Genomic DNA, 27,615 nt, shown 5'->3' with positions numbered 1-27,615 from the left:
GAAATGCATCATGTCGGAACGTCATCGGCCAATCGACGCGTGCAGTGGCGTGACGTCATTGTGCGCGCGCAGGACGTTCTCATTCAACCTTCGGATTTCGCTGCTCTCGCGATTTACTTCGCTTTTCATCTCACGAACCCTCCGCAAGCTTAAATACACCCGGTAAGGCATCTTTCGTCCTGCGTGATTTCGTTTCGTCGGATATCTCGACGCGCATTTAACGACTCGTGAACGGCGCGTCAACGTATTCGCCCCGTTGTCGATTTTTCCTGCGATCTTTTCTTGGAGCACGGTTAAAAGATCCGCTTACATGGCGTTACAAGACTGGAAAGAAGTATATTTTCGAATTCTGCAGTTTTTACCCGTTGATCTTCGCGATCGTCGCATGAGAGGAACGTGATAGCCGTTATTATTATTATTTGCAATAACGTTCGATCTAAAAATACGTACAGTAGCGATCGAATTAATAAGATAAATTAACGTTCCATTTTTTTCTTCATTGTCTTTTTTTAGTTACCTTATGACGCCTGAAACGCTTATAGAATCTTCTTTTTGGGAATTGGAAGAGGTTTCTTGAAAGTTAAATCGTATCGTGATTAGATGCATATGAGTCTTCAGATTTATTGTGTGACTTGAAATCTTCCATTTTCTCCCAGGCCGTTAATGGTAGAGTGCATAAACATTGAGAGACCTTCATTTTCATCAACGAGCTTAAGCTGTGTGATTGTATCGACTTGTGGTTTGAGTGTGAGATATTTCTTAAATCAGTGGTGAGTGTAACAGAGACTGCAAATAGACAAAGATAAAGCAATTAGAAGCTTAAATAGCTGTGGTGCTGACTGACAACTTCAAAATGACATCTAAAGTACTAATGAAACTACCAACGGTGCCCTTCCCTCAAGTGAGTAAATCCCAATCAAGTACGCAAGAAGTTGAATATAATTTGCAGCATGCAAAATTTATCATAAATTAATTTTATATTCTTTATGTTAACATAAGAATCTCTTTATATTTCCACTTATATAGCTTATCGTATTATTTGCTTTATAGGGGAAGAAGACACCATCTGACTTGGTTTCCTTGAGTGAGAGAAATGATGGACACACACAAGTCAGGCATCAAGGACTGAATATAGACCGAGCGACTCAGCTTGAGCAAAATATGAAGTTTCTACAGGAGCAACATCAGGCAACTTTGATCGCCTTACATCAGGAAGTGGAAGCCTTACGCCAGAGAAACAGAGGTAGGGGATGTGTTTAATAATTACAATTACTTTTCTCGTACACTTTCTTACTTCTAATCTGTTTCACAAATGCTTACAGATTTACAATTTCAATTGGTATTTTCCAAAAGAGCACACTGTGTGCCTAGCAGTCCTTCTTCACCTGAAGATAATGGAAATGGGTTTGCGAAATCAAAGGTACTTGTGACCATTTTTCACAAACCAATTTAATAATTGCTGTCACTTGATCTCCCTTGTTAAGATTTATTCCATAAATTCTTTTCTTTACGAATTGTGTACAGGGTAGCCCAATATGTGTCAATGTAACACCTCTGCAAGTGGAGCTCTTGGAGAAAGATTTACAGGACATCAAAGCGTCATTGCAGGAGGCAAAAACACATAATCAGTATTTGTCAAATATTATAGAACAGCAGAAAAAGTTAGTCATCTTCCATTAGAGAATATCGTGTACCAACGATAAGTTAACATTCCCTCAATTTGCAGGAGATTAGACATGACTGAGGAACAAAAGGGTAAACTCGAGGTGGCAGACGTAGGGATTCAAGTCGGCGATCCGGTACAAGCGAGCTTGGTCGTACTCTTGGAAGAATCTTACGCGATGGTGAAACGGTTACACAGAGAAAATCTGGATCAAAAGAAGGAGATAGCCTCGTTGAGGGCAGCTTCCTCGGCAAATAACGGCGGTCCTAGCAGAGGCGGACGTTCTCGCGACAACGGTAACAACAGTCATCACAGCCGTGGCTCGCCCACGAGTTCGACGCAGGAACAGAGTTCTCGTAAATTTCCGCCGTTACCAATACCGAGCTACTGGCATCGCAGATCACCGAGGTACAGTTAACAGAGAGAGTTAGAAACGTCAGAATGAGCCTTTTCAAGCAATTAATTAGTAACATGTTATATTTGACTCGCTTATGAAATATTACAGGTACAGCACGAGTCGGCAAGAAAAGCAGGATCATCAGGCGGACGCGGACGCGACCGTCTTGCCGCAACTCCAGAACGGCAGCGTGAAGTCGGAAGGGGCCAGCTGCGCCGAGTCGCAGTCGTACCGATCGTGCGAGTACCGCAATTATTCTCGCGACGGTGGCAATCGCAAGTACAGAGGACAAGCGTCGCGAAGAGACAGCAATCACTATTACCACTCGCGCGACTTCAAGGATAGGAATTCCAAGGACCGCCCGAGAGACGCGGGCGACTCCGGCGAAGGTTCGAAGGACGCCAATAATCCTCGGAGGCAATAGATCGTCAAGTATAATCGTTGCCGATTTGTAGAAATCGCGGATGACGACGGCGAGCTTTAGCCGCACGTTGTGAAGGCGCATAAGGGGCATCGGGGATCGCGACACCAGTTACCGTAAGAGTTACCGAGTGATCGATGTTTTCTTGTACACATTCTGGTGCTGATTAATCACGTCAGTTTCGTGCATATTGTAGCGCATATTGTAATAGGATAGCGACGATGAACGAGCATAAGCTGTACGATTTTCGATGGAACAATGTCTAGTCTGTATTATCCAATCTTACCCGTTATAGGCTGCCATAAAGAAGTAATAGAGCTCGCGCTTTGTAGATGGACGATTGTCAACAGTGTTTAGCGAAAGACTACGATAGACAAGGAGACCTTTTCCTTCCTATGGACGACGGATGATACGACCAATGAATTCACCGAGTACTAGCTTTCCCGACTGACGTTTGAATTTGGACGGACTCGAGCTTAATACGCGTGCAGTATTTGAAAGAAAAAAAAAAAGAAATGCTGTCCATGCATATACGTGTGCGTGTATTGAATTCTTTTCTCGACGATGAAGTATCGAAGAGGAGATTCTAAGCGGAATCTAGTCATTTTCATGTATTCCATTATTGAAACGGCAAATCGTTGAACGATCTTGCTATTATTGATATTATATATATAGATATAGAATACATATGTATATATTCTTATATTTTTTATTGGTTTTACGCATCTCTAATCTGTATCGTTGACGTATATTTTTGGTTGCACATACAACGTACATCATACTTCCAGAGAAGATGCGCATTACTTTGTTTCATTTCGATCTTCCGACGAGACGTTCCCGATTGAATTGTTTCATAAAAACGTGAGAGATGATGGTTGCTCTTAATTTTGTAAGTCTCATTCGCCATTAGCGAGTTTCTTTTCTAACCTTTTTTCCTCACATATTTTCGATCAAACGACATTCAAAGGCCGGAGCTTGTCTGCTTCAATCAAGAAACTTTATGATTGTATCTTTTTTCTACTTATATGTGAGACAAATCCCTGATCTTGAAGCATAGCGACAACTCTACGTGGCATTATCAGACTTCTTCGTCTTAGGAATTCGCAGATACTCGACGAAGTAACGTGGGAGAGAAGTTTTCACGCTATTAATCACAGATTACGATATAAAATATACAGGAATACTTTATAATTATATAAAATCTTGTACGCTTAAATGGATGAATCATTAAAATCATACGATACCATATAAAAACTGTTATGCAATCTATTTCTTTGAAAGACCTCTTTCGCGAAATATTATAATAAACGTTTATTTATGCATCTGTCCGTACACGTAAAATAAAATAATTCTCTTTTTCGAAAAAGTTTATTATAAAATATATTATACCTTAGTTAAGTACATATCCAACACTACGTACGTGAACAATCTCTGTGTATATATATATATATATATATATATATATATATATATACATACACATATATATATATATATACATATATAATTTTTTATGTATATATGCAACAACTACAAACGGTCGAGAAGATTCGAGCTGACCGTGCTAACGTAAGAAAAATATGTGGGGAAATACGAAAGAATTACCCTGTAAAGTACAGAGGGAGGAAGGCTCTTCAGGGCGTCCTAAAAATGTCGAATTCAACAGATTTTGCGTTCTTAATTAAAATTAAACGATACTTTACCGGCGTGGGGGGGAACAACGCTGAACGACGCATACTTGAGCGTTGCAGTATTTACATCCCTAAAGCGTACAGGGTGCAACGAGTTCATGAGCACGTGCGAGGGTGACGCTCGAGCAACTAGGGAAAAATCGTGAACTTCATATTGACGCATTACACACCTGAATGTGCCGAACAGTCGACGTGCTATCACTCGCGATCCTGTAAGCTTTACGTTTTACATCACAACCACGAACGTAAAATTAAGTGAAACAGAATTGCGTCGACCGAGAGTAACGCGAACTAAATCGATCGATTATCAGTCCATTTAAAAATGAAGTTGCAGGTAGTTTCGATCGAGATAATGTAATGACTGTATAGGATTTGATGTTGACTGTATTTCTACGCAGTAAGGGCGATGTATTCGAGTTACTGAAAAAAAGAGAAGAAAAAAGGATTCCTCCGTTTTACCTGAAAATCGAAAGTCGATACGCTGGGGAGAAGCACATAAAGCAATACCGTCTAAAATACTCGGAGAGAGAGCGATAAAGAAAAAAAAAGAGAACACGTGTTCTCCGTGTGATAAAGTGCGCCTCACCCTGTATAGCCGACGCCCACCACCATTATATTCTCGATTTTTTATGTACTTTGTTTAACGGTTTACAATTTCGATTAAAATGGCCCCAAAATATCAGTCTTTCCGTCTGAATTTTGTTAATTTCATTACGAGTAATTGAGCATACGACTGATGTTCGACGTGACTTATCGAAAACTCTTGACTACTTATAGTTCTACGTTATGTCCTCGTTATGGAAATACGATTTACATGCTGCGATCGGGAGAGAGCATTTCGTTCAATTACGGTGCCGCGAAAACAGAGCACTGAAAGAGATACTGCGCAACAATACGTTAATCGTTAATTGTTACAACAAAGTATATCGTACAATTATTAAGCCGCAATGTATTTAACGACGCTTACAGGCGTGAACTAAGAGGTAAGATATAAAATTTGTACGCGATTTCTAATCAAAATGGATTCCTCCGAGAGATCATATATATGTATATATATTCACACTAATTAATCTAGTAACTCCTCCGCGCAAATTAATTGAACGAAACGCTTCGTGTTATTCGATGATCGGCGTTTGTTTCATTTTTCCTGAAACGAAGTATCTCGCGTCTGTTTCGCGTTAATAACTGCCCTATGATACCTCTTACATACAAATGCGTGGAGATTACATTGCTAAAACGCTAAGAGACTCGCCTAAAGTCTCTCGTCCTTAACGGGAGATAAAATTTAAAACTGACCTAGGACATTTGATTATCAAATTGCGGTCGTTTGCGTCGGCCAAGTGTTCTCGTGACACTCGCTCTCGCTTCTAACATTCGTCTATCTCATCTCACTCACATCTCATGTTTGTCTCCTATTCGGTATATAACTGGGGCATTCACACACACACACATACATATATATATATACACACGTCAGCTCGGTTGAAAGAGACGAGAAGGAAAAGGGACAACAAATCGCGCATACTCAACAAATAAATAGGAATAATAGGAACCAGCCTATACGTTACTACATATGCAAGGTACTAGAAACAATAAAAAGTATAATGAATAATCGTATGACGGACGACGTGACGCGGGATTCGCAGCGATCCTACAGTCCTGAGGAAACATTGACTGAAGGGATATATATATATATGTACCATCACACTCCGTAATCGGAGTGCAGTGGGCGCCGAGAGAGAAGCGTTCATCGGCTGTTTCAGTCGTCAAGCCAGCGACAAATCATCGTTAGACCATGAGCCTCCTCTTCTTGCCGTACGCTAATTTCACCACATTCGCGGTCTCCATCACGAGGGTGTCCAATATAGCTACCGTGAGTCCGTTCTTTACCGCCAGCTCGTCGTGATGGAACTTGGTCCACTCGTCCTCTTCGGCCTGGGCCTCCCTCGCCAACAGCTCGTCCACCCTGTCCCTGCGCTTCCTGCTCCAACGCATCACCATGTTCTCTCGCTGCAGTTTCGTCTTGAAACCGAAAAGCGTCGCGACCTCCTTGCCGACGTACTCGGTAAGCTCCTCCACGGTCTTCGGGATCTTCATGGTCGGCTTCGTCTTCACGTTCGGCTTCGTCCAGCTCGGGCCAGGCTTCTCGTATTCCGCACGGTAAACCTCCGCGACAGTCTCCTTGCAGAGATCGAAGAGGAAGGTGTTGTAGATCCGTCTGTCCTTCCTCACGACCTCGTTCTTCTCCTTGGTCAACTCGTAGATTTCGGGAGGCGCTTCGAGATTCGCGACGTCTTCGCCGGCTACTTTTGCGTTGTATATCAGGGTCGTGGCTTTCTCGGTGAACGACGTCAGTTCCTCGACGTTCGACGGTATCACCGCGGTCAACAGCGAGGAGGGCGAGCCGAGCGAGGTTGACAAACGGCCGTCTTCGGGCGGGGTGTAAGGCGGTGGAGGTTTGTTCGGTATCTCTCGGACGTAGTAAGACACCTCTTCCGCTTCCAGTTTCTTTATCTGAAAATAAGGTCGCATTAGTCAAACGCTGCACAACGAGGACAATATCGCATACCGTATATGTGTATGCCACGTACCTCCAATTCGATTTCCAGCTGTTCGATGCGGAGCAACTTGGCTTCCAAATCGGCCACTTCCAAACCGGGTTGCTCCAGTGAGGCTGTACGAAGTAGCGAGAAATATATCGATAAGTACGACAGAGAAGCTGTGAGATACAAGTTCCTCGGGAAAAGCAACACGAGTCTTCACATTACATCAGGGGTTAAACAGTTTTACTTGAGTTGAGTGCTCGGAGGNGGGGGGGGGGGAGGGGAATAGGAGAGACGTTAAGAGAAATAGATATATAAATATGTATATGTACATATCGAGAGGAAAGAAATGTCTTCAATGCACGAAAACGGTAAGCTGTGACAAGAAGTTGGACATTCCATAATAGATAACATCTGTACACAATAAGAAGTCTTTTCTGATAGATTCAGAGGAGGTAAAAAGAAGGTAGATAAGTAATTGATGAACGAGTGTTGTGATGCACGATATTTACAGGCCTTTCTTGTGCGCACATACGGACCATATAGTCAAAAAAGATATCAAGCATTCATGCGACACTGACATTTGTACAGAGATAACAAGTCAATGTTCGTATCCATTCGTAGTATCGTGTATTACCTTTAGACAAATATAATCTCGACTTTGCTATTCTGAAAATAAACAACACATGGCTATACCAGGCAACGCTTTCGCACAGGAGCACACAGCCATTATAAAAACAAAAAATGGTGTTTTCTGTAGTATGATGTAATTGAGATGTGTAAAATTATGTATCGAGTGTGTGTCTCTGAGAGATGGTCAGCCCACATAAAATTGCATCGCATGATTTCGGTTGAGAATGACACCGATATGTATATAATTCGTAAAGGAAAAAGAACCCACGCTATCTTAACATATGCAGGTTGGTTTCGTTTGAAATATGTTATTCGATTCTTTGCAATTTGTGATCGTTCGAATAGCATCTTCCAAAGGAAGAAAAAAATTATAATTATACTCCTTAACATATTTCGAGTAGAAAGATTGGTCTTGCATATGGAGCCAAAAAGGAATAAAAAAAAGAACACTCATTCGACGGCAACGTCGACTGAGCCACGATGATCTCATAACTCTCAACAACATACATTGGTATACACAACGTTTCAAGTTTTAAAAATATGTACAATTAGATGGACGAGTACTATAACATAGAATTAATACCGATTCATANTATATATATATATATATATATAGAAAGAGAGAGAGAGAGAGAGAGAGAAGAAGAGAGAAAGAGAGAAGAAGAAGAAGAAGAGAGAGAAAGAGCTCGAATTACTATACGGTAGAACTGAGTAGTTGAATTGAGTGACTTCGTATATCGTCTACCGTGTCTCTAATCTCGTAGACTCTAGTAGATGATTAATTAAAATAACGGAATAATAATGAGAATACCTTTTAATTTATAGATCATGGCTTCGATGTCCTTCTCGGACGTGGCGACGATAGACGCGGAGTGGAAATTGTTTTTCATGTCGACGTTCTGATTCGCCGTCTTGGTGCCGCTCAATAGATCATCGTCTAGGATATCGATGTCCAGTCTGGAGTCGTTGAAGTCTCTCGGCGAGTCCATCTCGATCTCGGATACACCTCTTGGAGTGTCGCCGGCCTCGCTGGACTCGGACGAGCCATCCTGCTCCTGCAGCCGCGAGACTCTCTCACGCAGTTCGTATATTATTTGGGAGGACTTGTCGTTCTGCAGTCCCTCGTCCTGTAATTTCGAGGAAATCCTGCTGCTGCTGCTCTTCTCCTCGTCTATGCCGGTATCGCTCGCCGCCCCTATCGGTTGTTTTCTTCGCGATACCGTCGCCCCTTCCACGAATCGATCCCCCGATTCGTCCTTGTAAAATCCTTCACCGATCTTATCCTTCGCCAGCTCAGGAGACGAAGCGTTGTTCTCCGCGGAGACTTCCGCAGCCAGGAGCTCGCTGATCTCCTCCGTCACGCTCCGCGCATCTTTCTCGTCCTTCGGCGAATCGCTTGCAGAGTCGGCCGATGATTTCTGCGAGATCTCGTCCAATATTCTCAGGACCTCGTCCGATTTTTGCGTAGCCTGATACTTCTGCGGTAAGCCGGCGGATTTCCTCATGGCACTTGCTTTCGGTAGCTCGTTCTTGTCTAAAATCTCAGACACCTCGAGGCTCTCCTCGGAAATGTCTTCATAGTCTGGATCTTTCAGTATATCAAAGGTTTTGTTGATACCGTCGGCTATTGGTTCATTCGATGTTGCGACTTCGTCGTTCTCCTTCCTTGGAGACTCGCTCGCGTTGGTCGTGTTACGGTCTGTTGCTTGCCCCTGAGTTCGTACGGAGACTTCTTCATCGTCCGCTTCTGATTCCGCGGAAGCTCGCAGCGGCGCAACGAGTTTCTCCACAGTATCTAATCCGCTTTCAGCGACTTCCACTAAATTGTCCAGCTGCTCGCCGTCCGAACTATCTTGCTCCGTGATTGGCTCCAAGTATTCTTGTATCTCCACTGGAACAATGCCTCCTCCGCTTTGCTTCTCAACACTTGCGGTTTCCTCGTCCTCGGCCAGTTCGACCTTAACGTCGACTTCGAGTTCCGGTAAAACGTGATCCTCCATACTGTCCGAATCCAATTCTGTTATTATAATTTCCTGGCCCTCCAACATCGCTTCACGCAGACTTTCGTCATTATCGATCTCCACGTGTAAATTCGTATCAATGGCAGATTTCTCGCCGGTATCATCGGCCGCTCGCGACGAAATATCTATCGCTTCTTCACGATTGATAGATTTAGAATAGATATCGTCAGATTTATTCGCGGAGACTAAGTTTCCTTCGCTTACATCTTTTTGTGTCTCGTCATTAAATATTGCTTCAGATCGTTCATCCGCAGGGACATTTATCTTATTATTATGTGAAATTTCTGGCATATGATTACTTATGCTCTTCTCGTTATCATCGACATGTTCAACCTTCTCCAACAAGTCAGTTACAGAACCAGAGATTACGTTAGGAAACTTTTCGTTCTCGTTGTGCGGGCTTTCTTTCTCATCGTTTTCTCTAGCAATTATATCCAATATGTCGTCAAGTTCGTCGTGACTTTTTGTCGCGTGAGGTGTCATGTCGGCAAGTATAATATCGTGTATTTCAATGTTGGTCGATTCTCCCTTCGGAATAAACGCCGATATATCCACGTAACTTGCCGAGCTCAATTCGACATTTCGCTTCATCGCGGCTTCAACGTGCGGTGTGTTCTTTTCTTTCGATAAATTGTTCAAATTGTTATCTATATACGATCTCGAATTCTCGGACTCTGAATCTCCTTCTTTTTCCACCGCTCCAGTGCTAATTTCGCTCTGAGGTACTTCGAATGATTCAGATGTCGTCCAGTCATCGTTCCTCATCAATATATTCACGCTAATTGTACGCGACTGATCTTCGACGTTAGATGTTATTGAATTTTCAGTATCGTTGAGCAGTCTAATCGACTTTTGAATATCTTTAATGCGCTGTAAGTTACTCGACGTTTTTGTATCGTCAACGGTATTCGCTTCCAGTGACTCGACAATCTTCTCTGACGACAGGTCTTCATTGGCAGTGGTGCGCGACGTTTGATCAGTAAGTGCGCTATGCGAATTGATTTCCTTCGAACGGTGACCCGCAACGATGGGAGAATGCATCGATGTAACGATAGATTGTTCGGAGAGCCTCGACGAGTGCGACGCACTCGCTCGATCCTTCACAGGCTCTTCTTCCACCTTCGCTTCGTTCAGTTCGCTTCGCGCACCTGCATCGCTTTTGGAGCCATCGATGATCTGTGTCGCGGCATTCGTCGCGAGATTAAGGCTTCTCCTGCTTTCCGACACCTTGGAGAGAATCTCGGAAATCGACTTTACATCGAGCTCCAATGAGATCAGATCGTTCAACAGTTCTTCGTTCTCCTTACGCAAGTTTTGCATATCATTCTCCAATACCGGGCTTACGTTATAATCGCCGCGCGCCACTTTGGTGTGCTCCGACAATATGGATTTTTCTATCTCGTTCATGATCTCCTTGCTCTTAGCTTCGTAATCGATCTCGTGAGCCGAACTGGAAAGGGTGCCGGTTACTCCCGGTATTGTTGCGGATGTGTCTATTCTCTCCGATATATATTTATCATGGCTCAGATCATTCGAAGACTTTGACCTCTTGTCACCCGTTAAGGTGGAAAGGGACTCGGTGTGAATTTCTTTCTTGGGCGATATCGCTTTCTCTTCTTTGCTCCCGGTATGAACGACCCTGTCGCTGAAAGCTGACTTGGAAATTATCTCCGAGATATCTTGGGACGTGCTTCTTTCATCGTTATCTACCTTAGACTCCTCGTTCGTTTTGTTACTAAAGCGCGACATCATCTCCGAAAGTACTTTAAGCCCGTTCTCCAGAGAACTGATATTCTCGTTCAAATTCTTATTATTTAATTGCAGGAAGTCGAGTTTCTCCGAGAAGGTGAGTACATCGTGATTGGAAACAGCAGCGGCACTTTCCACCGTTGGATGGTCGGACTTGCTCGGAGCAGACTTCGAATAGTCAACATCGCCCATCTCCTCAGGAATATTCTCAGATTGCGTCGCGAGCGTCTGAAAACGATGACCGATTGGCCTGTCGTTAGCTGACTCTGTGTCAATGGTACTGCGATCTTTGGAAGACCCGGCATCTGATATCGTCTGCAATTCCGACCGCACTGTACTGACAATCGTTTCAATGTCCTCCGCATCGTGCGATACACTATTTTGTTTCGTCTCGATAGTGACGGATGCAGGAACAGTGTGTCTCTCGGAACGTGTATCATTCGACGACGCTGAAGTAGTTGTCTGAGGTTTACTACTACTGACTTCTGTCGACGTACATTCTTCAAACATAGACTGGGCGCTACGATCGGTGGTGCTCTTCAATTCCGTGGCGTTCCTGACGGACTTCTGAGAATTGTTCCTCTCGTGCCTGTCGTCGTATATCGCGGCGGTCACGATCTTCAACAAGTCTCTCTGCTGATTCCTCGTTAACACAAGGTCGGACTCCGACCTAGATCTCAACAGATCACTGCTCTTGTAGATGTCTTGTATTCTCTTGAGCGGTATTTCAGGTACTTTGAAGTCAGCCAACGACTTTGGCTCTATAGCTAACTTATCACTGTCTTTAATAGCTTTCTTCGACTCCAGCTTTTTGCGCATCTCGTGAATGGTCGTATCATATTTCTGTCAAGTAGAAAAAGAGGCGTTAAAAAAAAAAAATACAATCTCGATCATATCATGCCCACTTACCTTGATTTGATTCAGCAGATTTGCTTCCATAGCACGTAGTCTTTGCTTGGCCTGCTTTCTCGTTTCTTTTTTTAGACGCGATACTTCCATACGTCGTTCCGCCAATTTTTCAGTGAGAATCTCTATTCTTCCCTCAACGTCGCTCATATCGGTCGAAATAGTGGTATCTACAAAAAGTCGCATATTTCTCTCTATCTCTCCTCCGATTAAATCGAAATTTGTATGTACGCGGAAGCTACGCTTAATCGGTATTTAATAGAAACTAGGAAAAGCACACGATATTCTTGAACGAATTGAGAGAAACCGACATTCCTCTCTTAGTGAAAATTTAATGTAATAAAGATTTTGTCCCTCGCGATGGTATCTATATTTGTTAATTTCATATTGAAACGCGTACATTGCGATGTCACCACACCAAAGTTCCCACACAGCAATGTGTGTGCGTATTACCTTGTTGTGATAAAACATTAGATGTTGCCGCAACAATTTTCAGTGCCGCCTGCTCCATGCGATTCACCTTCTGCTCCTCTTCTCTCAACCTTGTGTGCCACGCCATCCAGTCATCTACGGTGTTCTTCCGCGACGCGAGTGCAGTTTCGCGTGCAGTCAAGATTCTGAGGATAACGAAGAAGTATGTAGGGTCTAAGTATGTTTAAGAATATACATGCGTGCATACCCGACACGCGGATTGCCTCTGCAGAGAATCTATTTTTACAATGCTTCACTTGATGCGGTGTGAATGCACAGTTTATTATTAGACCAGCCGACACACGACTTTAGTGATTCAAGATTTTATTAGCGGAACGCGTATTGTGCACGTCTGATGGTGTTTCGAAAAGACGCGCGTAATATCGAAATGAAAAAGAAGGAATAACGAACATTCGTGTGTTACTTACTCTCCGAACTTGTCTGCCTCGAAATTTTTATCCTGCGATCTGAGAACCACGGAGAGATTTTTCTCGCTTTCCTCGGAACTGTGATGTGAAATTGTAAGAGCGTTGAATTGAGACGCGGATATATTTTGAATGGCCCGTTCCTTCCTAAACAGACGTTCATTGTTCTCGAATTTTCTGTTCGAAGCCTGACTGGATACGTTCTCCTTACTTTCGTAATCGTTAATCGTCTCACTCAGTAATTTCGAGTTCTTATCCTTCACTTCTTTCGAATGCCTAACCAGCGCCTGAAGCGAATTCTGGCTTTCGTTAAGATCCAATCGGCCCAATACCGAGCTTTCGTTATTATCGTCTAACTGAAGCAATTCATTCTCCACTCTTGTTCGTTTGTCGTGATGCTTCATAAGCTTCTCCAATACGTGAGAACTAGCTTTGGGTCGCGATAAATTTTCCGTTAATGTGCTGGAGGATGATTTTGTTTTCTGATGCTTGGAACTCTTGCGTTTGGAGCTTGATTTCAACTCGATGCTATGTTGCAGCTTCTTAGAAACATGATCCTTATCGCTCGCAGGTGATTTATCAATCTTCCTCGAGCTTTTAGCGTTACTTGTCTGTAATATATCTTCAGTGACTTGCGACGATTTCGTTGCTTTCGAAACGGTGTACTGAATCTTCGAATTGATCTCTTCCTCTACAGATTCGCTATTGGTAGATACAATATTGACAGCCAGTTCTTTTCCTTTTGAGACCGTCTGAACAAAGGGATCCGCTATTTGCGACGTTTTCGATCCCAGTATCGACGACGACACCTCAAAAGGTTTCTGATTTTCCAAAAGACGTTTTATACTCATGGAATGGCTTTGAATCCACTTTGACTCGAGATCGAACTGATTCTGTTTCTGCCGCAAAATCTCCGCCTTGGGCATTTTCTCCTCATACTTCCGAGACTTCGACTCATACCTGGACATGTCGTTTCTCTTTTGCGGCTTCAGAGAAATCTCCTCGTGTGACTCATTACTCTCAGCCAAATCGTCAAATCTAGTCGCCGATGTGTTAGATTCCTCGGCCAGATTTTCACACTTGTCGGACTTGGCAATATCAGGCTTGGACAAATGTATATCACTTTCGGATACTTGTAGACGTGCATCCGCTTGAGACCGATCGTGTTGGGATTTGTCCGAATCGATTAAGGAACTTACAGAACTATTACTGCGTATATCGTAACCCTTCATAGGACCAGATGATCTTCTTGGCGACTGGCTATCTGCGCTTCTTTTCAATTTCGTTAAGATATTTTTCGTCGACAAGTGTGGGTTAAACATGTCCCTCTGCTTTTGTAGCATAAGCTTCCGTTCCTGGCTCGCAATTTCGTGCAGTTCTTTTAATCTATGAATAAAGAATATTCTTTCATATAAAAAATACGTACGCAACATTACTATACGTACCTGTTCATCTCATCTTGCTCCTCTTGCAATTTCAAAAGTAAAGCTCTCTGCTTCTTCTTCACGGAGCTAATGAGATGGTCGTCCTGTCCCGTGTCTCTCAATGCGCGTTTTTCCTCTTCCAATTCCGCCAATTTTTTCGTTCTGTCGTTCAAAAATTTCTCACTTTCTTTAAACAGCATTTCTAATCTATCGTATCTTTGATTTTCGTCTCTTAACAGCTGCGCTAACTATAAGAAATGAAATACAAAACTGAATGTTTAATTAGTACGTATACATATAAATTCAGGCACATAATGGGGTATACGTACACTTAATTGTAAATACTTCTTAAAATCTTTGTTCTTAACCCAACATGTTAAGTCTCGAGTTGAGATACTAATCTCATTTCCAGTTTCTGTTTTTATTGACGAAGTAGTTTCGTGTACACTAATCTCCGACATGGTTATTCGGCTGGGCACCGATATCCCTTCTATCTGATCCAGATCTTCGAATTGTCCAGCTGAATCTAAAGACAGATGAGGATATTCGTTCTCTCTCAAGGATTCGTACATACGGATGTCCGATAATTTGTTGTTTTGCGTGTTCCGCTTGTCCACGTATGTATCCGTCTGGGTTGCCATATCATTCACAGTTTGTGTCTGCACTTCCGCCACTTGTTTGATAACTTTGGCTTTAAAATTATCGATCGTTTCATCGATTTTTGCCTGGTTCGAAGCGTAATGTTCCCTGATAAAATGCACGTCATCGCATGCGTGCAGTTTTCTCGTATTTGCAACGTCTTTTTTCCCATAGTCCAGTGATTTCCATACGGCTATAAGAAATATGTACTATAAGACACAACATTCCCTGCTATTGCGCTTATGCATGTCCACATAATAATGACATGTCATATTTCCAGATGTATAATTACATTCTAGTTACTACATATATATATATATATACAGCTTCTTACCATTTTCAGCAAAATTATCAGCTGTAGCAATCACTCGACCTTCTTCAACTCGTATATCTTCGCCTTTCTCACTATCCATTTGTGGATTCTTTTGTTCTTGCTCGCGCTTCATATTGTGGAAACACTTCTCGACTTCCGCAGTATTCTTATAAGCCTCATTGAGAGACTCGAAGAGTCCACATTCTGCCTGAAGTGTCATATGCAGAGCTTCTGGATGTTTCTAAAATTGTAATAAGTTTTTATTTTTTCAAACATACATTAACACGATTAAACGTATACCAGTATATCCATATTTACCAATTGCGTCTTTTCTTGCTCCTTCTCAGATTTTGCCGTTAATTTGTACTTTGAACATCTTGCATCCACTTCTGAATCGCTGCTTTGTATCAAGTATCTTCTTTGCTTAGGTCTGGGCATAAAATCAAATTTGTCCGGTGTAGTTAAATTATGAAATTCCTCTTGCTGAGAATAACTGTTATCCCTGAAAGAGATTCTCCTAGGATCGAACAAATCCTCTGGCAGTATAGTAACATCCACGTCGTTCGTATCATCATTAGTAGTTGTTTGTTCAGTTGTAGTGATACCCTGAGAATACAACTCTTCGTCCTTCTTAACAGTTACGCTTGTGGACTGTGTCGCAACATGTTCTGCATACTTGAAATTCTCCGAGATTTTAGCCAATCTGACAGAATTGACGTTCTGCTTGCTTTCCATCATTGTTTCGGTATCTTCACTTTTTGATTGCTGTACAGAACTTACAGGATAAACACTTACACGATTCTTGGAGCTGTTTGTTTCAGACTCGATATCTTCTGACGGTTCAGTAGTAGCGTTATGTATCTTTCCTTCGATTTTACTAGACAAAGCTTTACTCTTTTCAGACACTCTCTTTATTTGCTCCTTATGTGTAGTATTTGGTTTATCTTGCTTTAATTGTCTATTATCTGAATCACATTTATATTTTAAGTCTTCTACCTGCCTCAAATGGCAAATGTCTTTAGATTTATTTTCAGTATTGCTAGATAAAACAGTCATGCTACTACTATTATCTCTCGTTGTAACTTTATCTGATACTTTCCAAGGTACAGAATCCAGTGGTGATTTTTTACCGCACGTTCGTCCCTTGAACTCTAGAGGAATGTCTTTTGCTAATTCTACAGATTGTGTATTAAACGACCTCTGTCTTTTCTCATTATCTTTCTTAGCGGTAGATGTTACAAAAGTTTTAACCTTGGATTTTGTCGACAAAAAGTCGTTACTTTTTGTCGTATGAAATGGTAATCGATCATTCTTCAATCTCGTCGTTGTGATACTATTCATACTATCAGCCATATCTCTTCTGGAGACACGTCTTGGACTTTTACTACGTTTCACTTGGTCCTGCACAGACTCGTCCTTCTTTGTACACAAGGAGTCATCCTTCTTTATTCTCTTGGATCTATTTTCCTTTTCTCTAGAGCTATCTCTGATGTGTATGTGTTCCTTCTTTTTGCTAAAATTAGAAGCTATGGATACATTTGGTGCCTTCAGTGGTTCTATGCTTTCACAATTAATAGTTGATGGGCCATCCGATGAGGAAAAGTCCAATTTCCTCTGTACCCTCTCACCAACTTTTGCTGTTTTGTCTGATCTATCGTACGATAATTCTTTCACAGCTATCTCAGACTTTGTTGAAGGCAATTCCTTTGAGACAGAATTCTCTCTACTAGAGAAATCCAGAGTTTTTGGAGAAATTTTCAAATCTGGTACTTTTAATGGTTTAAAAAAATCCATTTTTTGTACAACTTGATAAGGATTCTGTTTAAAATTTGTCTTCAATACCGGAGATATCAGGTTGTTTCTTGCCTGTGAGCTTGGATAATGTATCTCTGTATTGTTATTGGACAGACCTCCTAAAGCAAGTTTTTGTTTAACAGCACTAATAAATGTAAAGGGATATGGTTGTACAGGATGATACGATAACAAATTTTCTAGATTCTTTATGCCAGATGTAGAAGCTGGCAAGTTAATTGATTGTTTTCCAGAACCTAGCTGTTGTGCTTCAAAATCTCGCCTAATCTGTGCTTCCTGCAGTAGAATTATATAAATTATTATATATACATATATATTTATACAAGCTGAAAAGGAAAAAAAACAGGTACTACTCACAATAGCAGTGGTTTCTGCACGTTTAACAATAACGTCTGGGTCCGAGAAGAAAACATATCCTTTCTTATTATTGGACTTTTCTTTCTGACAACCGCTCTTCATATCTTCATTCTTCAACCATGTGGATAACATCCCACAAAATGTTTTTATTATCTATCCACATTCCTCATGTATGTATGTAAGTAATTGCAGTGAGATTCAAGAGTTGCGCGCAACTGCAAAGATTACAATCTACTCAATATCACTGAAAAGACAAACCCCTTTTAACTGCTTGAAACAACGTCTCTACGATTAACCTAACTGCCTTGTCAACTCTTTTCAGCAACACCGCCGAGTAACTCGTGATCTCGGTAAAATAAAAGTTGAAGGCTCACTTACCGACGCGCGAGATCGATTATTTTACAATTTTTAACAGGCGTGCGCCACGCACAATACCACAGCAGCTCAGCAGTTTGTGACAACGGCCGTTTGTAAACTGCGGTCACGTGGTACGGCAGGACTTGCTACTTGTTCGATGCGACGAAACATGGCAACGACGAAGATTACATTGGCGAACGAATGATCGATAATAACGCGAAGATGCGACATGAGGAGGCGCGTACATACACCTGACGGGAAATGCCACATGACAGTTCCTCCGTGCACGCTACACGCGCACGATAATAATATGCCGGGCGTACACCATGATCGGACCGTGCTTACGGCCGTATTTTGACGTTCCGCAGGATCTCCCTCTCTCTCTTTCTCTCCCTCTTCTACTCGTCCCAAATTGCCGTAAAAAACTGCGTGGACTCGCGCGACATGCGTATGCGCCGTCACACATTCCAGCGGAGCGACGTGCGCCCAGCATACATATTCGGTTGTAGTGATCATCGAGCCGACCAATCGCGAGCCGCCAACGATGTACCTCCGCGACGATTGGCTCGATTGGCTCCGTGGCGCATATATATCGCAACACGGCGCCACTCGCTCCTCCAAATTCAAAAAGGTAACGGATAAGTTTCTCACGTTGCTCACAACGGCGTCACTCGGGTTTCTTTCGTGCAATAAATTAACGTTTTACACAAGAAATCAGGTACGTATCTGATGTATGTGCGTGCGTATGAATGATTACGAGTTATCGTGACGTATTCTCCTTTCAGCAGAATAAGGATAACTTCGTCACAATGACGGATCAACTAGAGTGGAAGCCGATAGTGCAGAAAACCATTGTGGAGCTGGAACAGGCGCTTGATGAACTTCAAAAGATTTGGGAGGATATAGGATGTAACAAGGAGACGCGAGCGATGTATTACGAACAAGCGCACAGCCATATAACTGACCTGCTGAATGACATGGTGGCTGAATCACAGACCAAGAAGCAGCTGCTGGTAGACAGTATAGAAAGTCTGTTGGAACAAACAACGGTACTGTACGCAGAACTGCATCTCGACATGGTACCCAACACTTACGATCAAGTGCCCTTGAGCAAGGTAGAGCAGATGCTTCGTGCAGATCTGAAAAATTTGGAACATGTAAAGAAGGAACGTTTGCTGATTTTAAAAGAGTTGTTGGCGAAGGAACTCGATATTGCCACGAAACTTGGCGCTAAGGGATTAAGTATCTCTGAAAATATCCTGCCCACTGAACAGGAACTTGAGAATTTTAAGTTATACCTTCAGAAGCAGGAGAACGAGAAGAATCGGTTGGAAAATGTCTTCACCGATATGCGTTGCTCTGTAGTTAAGATGATGAACGATCTAGATAAAACTCCATCTTCATCGTTTGAGCATTTAATTTATAATAATCCTGATGATTTTGTACTAAATACAACCAACATGACAAAATTGAGAGATTTCAGGGATCAGTTGAAAGTACAACTGGAGGAAACAAGATGTCGCGTGGAGAAAATGAAGGAGGATCTGATGAAATTGTGGAAATATCTCGATGAACCTGAGACTTGTCACTCATTTCTCGAAAAGTATCCTGGTTACTGCGCTGCCACTGTAAATGCTCTAAATACAGAGATCAAACGTTGCAAAGAAAAAAAGAAGGAGAACATTTCTAAACACGTCATGGATTTGAGATATCAACTGATTAATTTATGGGACTTGTGCAAATTCTGTGAAGCAGAGAGAAACTCGTTTGCAGCATTTCATTCTAGTACATTCACAGAAGATCTATTGATATTGCATGAGATGGAAGTGGAGAAGTTGCAGAAGTTTTATGACGATAACCAGGTAATATTTGATCTTCTGGAACAGCGTGAGAATCTTTTGAAGAAGACAAAGGAATTGATTCAACGAGAAAATAACCCAGATCGCTTTCACAATCGTGGAGGCCAATTGTTGATGGAGGAGAAAGAACGCAAAGTCATACAAAAGAAATTGCCCAAGATGGAAGAGGAATTGAAACAATTAATGAACGAATACGAGAAGAAACATAATCGTATATTTACCATCTACGGTATATCACTGGAAAATATCTTAGCAGAGTCTTGGGAAGATATTAATCACGAGAAAGAGAATATCAGGAAAGGGAGGAGGGAGGCGAAAGATAAATCCGTGAAGAAGTCGCCCCTGAATAGCTCCAAGAAAACACCTGGTACGTCCCACTTGAGCATTCACAAAGGCCCACTGGGATTGTTGAAACGAAAATTATTCAGCCTTTCTCCTAATACGTCGGCGAAACGCAGGAACAAAATTGTTGACAAAAATAAGCCTTCTGTTGCTGGGTCTAAGATAAGAAGAAGCGGCAAGCTAGCAAAGAACAATCAAAAAGGACTCAAGAATATTCCTAGAAGAAGTAGAGGCTCAGCATCGGCGAATAATAGCATAATGGACACAACATATAATCAATTCCAAGGTCACATGACAAGCAGAGAAGAATTACACAGCTCGATGATACCGGAACAGATGTTGAAAATCTCCAGTAAAATTAATGTCAAGACACCAGTGAGGACACCTGCGAAACCATTGAGGAAAAATCTCATCACCGTTACGACTCCCACTTCCAATTCTGCACGTAAATCACCGCATAGCCCTAGAACCGTTAATACTCCTAAATTAGCAACAGCTTTAAGTAACTTACCTTTTATCTTTTAATATTTAATATTTTTGTTTAAGATGATGTCATCACAAAACAAATTTTACTTTCGAAAGTGACCTGCGAAGTGATTCAATTCAATTTTAACATTATAATTGTGCTAGCATAAATAACTAATATAAATTATTATATGATGACCGGAAAAGTAAACATAAAAATTGTTTTTATATAGCCCACGTGCAGCGGAGAGTACGAGTATTGGTTTAATAAATATAATTACTTATTTTAACACGTTAGATAAAGCTAACAAAATTGAAGCTAACACTTCAGTTTTTTGCGATATTTCTGTTTCAATGAACAGGAGTATTCTTCAATGCAATTTTTATACGCAACTGAGATATATTAAGTAGATAAAAGTGATTGTTATCGTACTTGCCCGTAATTCAATAGCAATCCAATGTACAAGCATTTTTCTAACAGTTTTTAGATATAACACTATTTATAAGTGGGATATGGTTTTTATTTTTTATGGATAACACTACACACTAAACCTTTGTAAGTATTTATTTTATTAATAATAATACTTTAAATATTTTCTCTCTGGGATAAATATGCCTAGAATTTTTTTCTGATTTTATTTTGATATGTATTAAACGGAAAAGTATCGGTATTCAATATCTCACTTACATTTTCCAAGGTGTTATTTATTTCGGCAAAACCAAAATCAATAGTTGTTAAAATAAGTTATTAATGCTATTTATAATTATATTGTATGAATCGAATTGAATGTATGTATATGATTGTATTTGTATAGTTAGATTTTATGCAGAAAGGAAGTGAAGCGAAAATCTTTCTGTGGTCTAACTTTAATTAGTTTAATGTAGATAAGGTCTATGATAAAATAATACAATGTATCTTCATAAATAAAGTTAAATAAAGTTCTAGCATAAATTTAGTATAAATTTCCTTTTAAGTAAAATGCTCTTACAAACGAAAAGTGTTTGAAAGGGTATAGGTAGCATACTCTAGCGTTCGATATAAGATTTAACACGTTCATTGCCGATCACGCGTTATCACGTAATAGGTATTTAGAGTACATAAATCCTATATACATAATAATAAAAGCATATAAATAATATATTAACTTATTTTCAGCACAATAAAAACTAAATAAAAAAATACGAAATTCCAATTTTCAGCTTGGCAATGAACGTGTTAAGAAATGTAAATACTACACAGCTATCTCGTCGGCGAGACTGCGGTCGAGATAGCAATAGTCGTAGTTAACAATAGATGTTGGAAAGGTAGAGACAGCGAGCGGATACGTCGGCTCGGGTCGAATCAGCCGAAGACGGCCGAAGCTGCTCACGGACACACGACGCTTGTGAGCGTGTGGCTCGGTGCCGTTATTGGCATCACTGATGCTGGGTCAGATTTAGGTTAGGTCAGTGCATTCGTACTTGACGAGACGAAATTGTTTAGGTTTTGTGCGAGGAATAGTCTACGATTCTCTCGCGGCTACTGTGCGATTTCACTTCCAACCAACGAGTAAAGTGTTGCAGCAACAAGCAAATCGAAAATGGGTGATATAAAATCTTTTTTCCACCAGTGGTGTGGAAAAAACTCAAAAGAGCCGCAATTTGATGTTCGTCCTACAGGTAATATGTATGGTAATGTGTTGTCGTCCGAAAAAAGTTAGGTTATTGCACACTTCGACATGAAATTATGACACCTAATTTGATGTGTAACAGGACCGAAGCATAAGCAACGGTTTCTTTGTGAACTGCGAGTACCCGGATTTGACTATGTCGGTGCGGGCAATTCTACTAATAAAAAGGACGCACAAGGCAACGCTGCTAAAGATTATGTTAATTACTTGGTTCGCACGGGTCGTGTGAATCCTGTCGATGTACCGAAAGAAAGTTTGACTGTGCAAGCAATAGCATCGAATGATAGCAATGCAAATATACCAATGGCTCCGATGCCAATAAAATCAGTATATCAAGGAGGCATGGGACCGAATGATATCGGTCAAGCTTATAGGCCTTATAGCGAACATGGTCAAAGTAACTACACGTACATGGACAGATTGGCGGATCAAAAGAAGGTGGAAGACGCTGAGGACGTTGATGTGAACTCTGGCATACATGGGAACTGGACGATAGAGAATGCAAAATCCAAACTCCACCAATTTATGCAAACTAACAAAATTAACACCGATTACAAATATACTCCGGTTGGTCCGGATCATACTAGGTATGGTGTCTTGCAATAGAGTCCTTTTCTAGGACTGGAGTTACAATGCAGTAACATTAGTTAAACTTGCATCTTGCGATTGCCTTCTAAAGTATTATCAATTGTCGTACCATTTGAAATTTTACAAGACCACTTTGGAGTACATTGCTCATTTCAAGCACATCCAAAGCTGGTGCAAGAGAGCAGCTGTTGACTCTCTTGTGCACAGATAACTGCGATGGCACTTATAACCAAAACTTTTATTAAAGTAATAAAATTTAATAATGGTTTTGGTGCAATTATCCCAAGGAACTTTCTTCAATGTACTCCAATCTGGTCGTCTGTGACATCTTCAAATGGTAAGTTATTGTTATTTGTTGCAATTAATTAAGGGAATAAATGGAACGAACAGTAAACCTCAAAGTAGGCAATTGTTTCAGAGATAGTGATTTGATTACATTTTTTATACACATATCCTTGGTTTCAGTGAACTCCATAAGAAATTATTGAACATTTCTTTTATTTTTGTTCCCTTAATTATTCATTGCAGTGGTGATGCATAATGTGTGTGTGCTGTTTATTATAATGTCAACATTATTTTTCACAGGAGTTTCATGGCAGAAATGTCGATTTATGTCGCCCAACTTGGACGAAGTATGTTAACATTCACTTGCAAAAATATTGAATCGTATATTAGATCAAAATTTCATAATGTTATAATATGCATTAGGTATCACTGGGCGCGAAACTGGATCAAACAAACAAACAGCTTCAAAAAGTTGCGCTTTGTCTATCGTCCGCCAATTGTATCACTTGGGTGTTATTGAAGCATTTAGTGGTACATTAAAGAAAAATAAAGATGCAGAACTGCTAAAATCTTATCCTGTTAAAATATCTCCAGATTTGGAAAGTCAGATCCACGAAGTTTTAGAGAAGTTGGAGATAAAACCAGTTAATATTAGCAAGGTATTAATCATCATTTAATTGATACGTTACGAATTATGTATTTATTTTGTATTATGTATTATTACATTATGTATTTATACTTGGCCGCTTTTACTAAAATATCTAATCGGATTAATAAATTGAAACTAAAGTATTTACTCACGCATAATATAGGCAATGCCGCAAGTAAAAATAGAAGGTAACCACCACAACTCATCGAGTATCGGTGGTATATCTTTGTTGACGAATCAAGTCTTGGACGATTTCATATCGTCTGTGCCACAGCCTGCTGGCGTTGTGAGCTGGTCACCACCTCAGCCAAATTGGAATCCGTGGACAGGATGTAACATCGACGAAGGACCTTTGGCGACGACGTCCTTGGATCAATTGTCGGAAAATCTGATGAACGAACAGCGAGTCAAGCTGCAGGACGATTCCAGCCTGCAAGCGCGAATCAAGGCAAGATCGAGCTTGCCCGTTTTCAACATGAAGAAGGATATTATGAATGCCATCAACGACAACCCGATTATCATCATACGCGGCAACACGGGCTGTGGCAAAACTACACAAGTTTGTCAATTTATTCTGGACGATTACCTCGCGTCCGGCCAAGGCGCCTATTGCAGCATAGTTGTCACTCAGCCTAGACGAATCTCGGCCGTGTCGGTAGCCGACAGAGTTGCCGCAGAGAGATGCGAGAGTTTGGGGCAATCGGTTGGATATTCCGTTAGATTCGAATCCTGCTTGCCGAGGCCTTACGCCAGTGTAATGTTCTGCACAGTCGGTGTACTTTTACGGAAATTAGAGGGCGGTCTTAGAGGCGTGTCGCACGTTATCGTCGATGAGATTCACGAGAGGGATGTCAATTCTGATTTTATCATGGTGGTGCTTAGAGATATGATCCACATGTATCCTGATCTCAGACTTATTCTTATGTCGGCCACGATCGACACCACGCTGTTCAGCGATTACTTCAACAAATGTCCTGTAATAGAGATACCTGGTAGAGCGTTTCCCGTGCAACAATTCTTCTTGGAAGACTGTATAGAACTGACCAAGTTCGTGCCGCCGATCATTTCGGGCAAACGTAAGTCCAAGGAAACAGACGACATGCCGTTGGACACCGAGCCCGAGGAGAATCTGAACAAGGTTGTCGATAATAAATACTCATTCCAAACGAAGAATGCTATGGCACAGTTAACGGAGAAGGAAATAAGCTTCGAGCTGATAGAGACGCTGTTGCAATACATAAAGGGACAGGATATCCCGGGCGCCGTGTTGATCTTCCTCCCCGGCTGGAACTTGATATTTGCGCTGATGAAACATCTCCAGCAGCATCCTATCTTCGGCGGGTCGTCCTACTTCGTCATCCCGCTGCACTCGCAATTACCTAGAGAGGATCAACGGAAAGTCTTTGATCCTGTACCGTCTAGCGTGACGAAGATCATCCTGTCTACGAATATCGCGGAAACTTCGATTACGATTGACGATATCGTCTACGTCATAGACTCTTGCAAAGCCAAAATGAAGCTATTCACGTCTCACAACAATATGACCAATTACGCGACCGTTTGGGCCAGCAAGACGAATCTAGAACAGCGCAAGGGTAGAGCGGGCCGTGTCAGGCCCGGCTTCTGCTTCCACCTTTGTTCGAGGGCCAGATACAACAAGATGGACGAACACATGACGCCAGAGATGTTCAGGACCCCTCTGCACGAACTGGCCTTGAGCATCAAATTATTGAGATTAGGCAACATCGGGCAATTCTTATCGAAGGCAATCGAGCCGCCTCCCATCGACGCCGTGATCGAAGCGGAAGTTATGCTGAGAGGTACGTGTCTGCATTTTCTTTTTTCCTTACGACTATTCTACGGTGCGAGACTTTTTCGCAGAGATGAAATGCTTGGACAAGAACGACGAGTTAACGCCCCTCGGCAAGATCCTGGCGCGTTTGCCGATAGAACCACGTCTAGGTAAGATGATGATTCTGGGATGTATGTTCCGCGTCGGCGATGCGCTCTCGACGATGGCCGCGAACAGCACCACCTTTCCCGAGGTGTACAATATGGGTCCCGACGTGAGGAGGCTGACCATGCAGCAGAAGTGGTTCGCCGGCGCGAGGTACAGCGACCACGTCGCGATGCTGCACGCTTTTCAAGCGTGGGAGGAGGCGAGAACGGGCGGCGAATACGCGGAACAGATGTTCTGCGATACGAAGAATCTGAGCTTGCCGACCTTGCGTATAACGTGGGAGGCTAAGGTTAGCTCGATCGTGCGACACGTTGTTTCTCGCGCTATTCACGCTAAATATTTCTGCTCGTAGAATCAGCTGCAAGCGCTGTTACAAAGCGCCGGTTTCCCCGAGGAGACTCTGTGCGCGGTACCGTTGAATTATCAAGCTGGCGCGGATGTCCGGCTGGACACGATCACCGCATTGCTGTGCATGGGTCTCTATCCCAACGTGTGTTACCACAAGGAGAAGCGGAAGGTTCTCACTACGGAATCGAAAGCCGCGTTGATCCACAAGACATCGGTGAACTGCAGCAACTACGAGCAGAACTTCCCCTTTCCGTTCTTCGTGTTCGGAGAAAAGGTAAATGGATATCGGTAGGGAGATGAGTAATTCGATGCCTGCTTATCTTGCAACCACTCTCTCGCTGTCAGATTCGTACCAGAGCCGTGTCCTGCAAACAAATGACCATGGTGTCGCCTATCCATCTGTTATTGTTCGGTTCGCGTAAAGTGGAGTACGTGGACGGCGTGATAAGACTGGACAACTGGATCAATTTGGACATGAATCCCGAACACGCGGCAGCGATCGTCGCTCTACGACCCGTTCTGGAGAGTCTCGTAGTAAGGGCGTCCAAGGATCCGGAAACGATCCTAGAATTGAGCTCCATCGAGGAGAAAGTAAGAGTGTCTCTCAAAGTTCGGAACAATTATGTAATGATATATCGGTGACAAAGGATTACGCGATATATATTTCACGCAATAATAATATCTAAGAGTAAGAATCTCCTTTTTAACGATCGCACTGATAGAAGAGAAACTGTGTCATTCTTGTCAGGTGCTGAACGTGATCAAGGCGTTGTGCAGTATGAACGCATGCCGTTACGAGTTGGAACAGATAAGCAGCGGCGGTTTTCAGTTGCGCCGCCCTCCGCGACCGGATTTTCAGTCTTCCAACTATAACAATCCTCCGAAATTAATGCGCGGGGAAGATCATTTCCGCAGTTCCTCATTCAGTAGCAATAATTATCGTGGGAACTTCGGTGGATACAGAGGAGGACCAGGAGGCAGCGGCGGCGGTGGCGGCTATAACAACAGAGGATATGGAATGAGCGGCGGAGCACCGCGTGGTCGAGGAGGAGGCTATCGAGACTATGGTGGTGGATTTCGCGGTGGACGTTACTAATTGTTAAATCCACACGTAGGAAAAGGATTGGTTAATAAGAACCTTACCGTAGTTACTGTACGCACGATTTTTTTTTTATTAGCCATTTCTTTCTGCACACCTGAATTCTTTTTCAAGAGGGAGAAAGAGAGAGAGAATCGTACTTCATTATAAGTAATTTATAGCTGTTATTGCTAGAATTCGAATTTTTAGGTCGTAATTATATAAATGTCATTGAATATCATAATTATCGTATATAATTACAATTTTCATCAGATAAAAGCATCTTTTTTCATTATACTAGCAATATTGAGTCACTGTGCTATCTATGTGTCCTGATATATATGTCCTGATATTTATTTATCAGGGACCTCACTAGAATTAACATACAGCCCTAGGGCTTTATACGATTTTCAACCTTAGAATATATATATGTCAAGTATATATATATATATGTCAGATTGATGATTGTATAAATAATCAGTTATAATATTAAACACGTATAATGGTTGGTGTATATGTAACATGCAATTATTTCTAAATAAATACACA

The 27,615-nt window shown here is 41.8% G+C and overlaps 4 protein-coding genes across 12 annotated transcripts; 3 read left to right on the top strand and 1 right to left on the bottom strand.

Annotated features, from left to right (window-relative positions):
• Nucleotides 1-78: 78 nt before the first annotated feature.
• LOC106748404 lies at nt 79-3,805 on the top strand. 4 transcript variants are annotated; one of them, XR_001374753.1, is made up of 9 exons: nt 79-162; nt 657-901; nt 1,051-1,243; nt 1,323-1,420; nt 1,525-1,661; nt 1,727-2,071; nt 2,169-2,449; nt 2,516-2,597; nt 2,678-3,805. XR_001374753.1 is itself a non-coding variant. In XM_014626869.1 (8 exons), exons 2-8 carry the CDS (start codon nt 854-856, stop codon nt 2,542-2,544), a joined length of 1,131 nt encoding a protein of 376 aa, XP_014482355.1. In that variant the 5' UTR covers nt 79-162; nt 657-853; the 3' UTR covers nt 2,545-3,805. The 4 variants fall into 4 exon arrangements, 3 of the variants coding, with proteins under 3 accessions (XP_014482355.1, XP_014482353.1, XP_014482354.1); XM_014626869.1 differs by having other exon boundaries at nt 2,516-3,805; XM_014626867.1 differs by having other exon boundaries at nt 2,169-3,805.
• LOC106748396 (centrosome-associated protein 350-like) lies at nt 2,917-18,276 on the bottom strand. 3 transcript variants are annotated; one of them, XM_014626852.1, is made up of 12 exons: nt 17,844-18,270; nt 17,466-17,709; nt 15,615-17,384; nt 15,318-15,537; nt 14,674-15,176; nt 14,366-14,592; nt 12,924-14,306; nt 12,478-12,641; nt 12,028-12,194; nt 8,160-11,961; nt 6,764-6,846; nt 2,917-6,686 (listed from the first exon to the last, which is right to left on the bottom strand). In XM_014626852.1, the coding sequence occupies exons 2-12, from the start codon at nt 17,595-17,597 to the stop codon at nt 5,961-5,963; spliced, it is 9,177 nt and encodes a 3,058-aa protein (XP_014482338.1). In that variant the 5' UTR covers nt 17,598-17,709; nt 17,844-18,270; the 3' UTR covers nt 2,917-5,960. The 3 variants fall into 3 exon arrangements, with proteins under 3 accessions (XP_014482338.1, XP_014482337.1, XP_014482339.1); XM_014626851.1 differs by having other exon boundaries at nt 17,466-17,680; XM_014626853.1 differs by lacking the exons at nt 2,917-6,686; nt 6,764-6,846 and adding an exon at nt 7,033-7,384 and having other exon boundaries at nt 17,466-17,680; nt 17,844-18,276.
• Nucleotides 18,277-18,411: 135 nt separating this feature from the next.
• On the top strand, nt 18,412-21,580 carry LOC106748400 (protein regulator of cytokinesis 1-like). 2 transcript variants are annotated; one of them, XM_014626864.1, is made up of 2 exons: nt 18,412-18,540; nt 18,611-21,580. In XM_014626864.1, exon 2 carries the CDS (start codon nt 18,632-18,634, stop codon nt 20,546-20,548), a length of 1,917 nt encoding a protein of 638 aa, XP_014482350.1. In that variant the 5' UTR covers nt 18,412-18,540; nt 18,611-18,631; the 3' UTR covers nt 20,549-21,580. The 2 variants fall into 2 exon arrangements, with proteins under 2 accessions (XP_014482350.1, XP_014482349.1); XM_014626863.1 differs by having other exon boundaries at nt 18,608-21,580.
• A 269-nt stretch (nt 21,581-21,849) lies between these two features.
• LOC106748398 (dosage compensation regulator) lies at nt 21,850-27,580 on the top strand. Of its 3 annotated transcripts, none has more exons than XM_014626854.1 (9): nt 21,850-22,159; nt 22,241-22,745; nt 23,332-23,378; nt 23,455-23,690; nt 23,844-25,500; nt 25,562-25,929; nt 25,993-26,262; nt 26,334-26,579; nt 26,737-27,580. In XM_014626854.1, exons 1-9 carry the CDS (start codon nt 22,069-22,071, stop codon nt 27,082-27,084), a joined length of 3,768 nt encoding a protein of 1,255 aa, XP_014482340.1. In that variant the 5' UTR covers nt 21,850-22,068; the 3' UTR covers nt 27,085-27,580. The 3 variants fall into 3 exon arrangements, with proteins under 3 accessions (XP_014482340.1, XP_014482341.1, XP_014482342.1); XM_014626855.1 differs by having other exon boundaries at nt 21,851-22,147; XM_014626856.1 differs by lacking the exons at nt 21,850-22,159; nt 22,241-22,745 and adding an exon at nt 22,770-23,083.
• The last annotated feature ends 35 nt before the right edge of the window (nt 27,581-27,615 follow it).

Source organism: Dinoponera quadriceps, unplaced genomic scaffold (genome assembly GCF_001313825.1).
Source record: "Dinoponera quadriceps isolate SergipeBrazil2010 unplaced genomic scaffold, ASM131382v1 scaffold2183, whole genome shotgun sequence".
NCBI lineage: Eukaryota > Metazoa > Arthropoda > Insecta > Hymenoptera > Formicidae > Dinoponera > Dinoponera quadriceps.
This window is presented reverse-complemented; position numbering and strand designations above follow the sequence as displayed.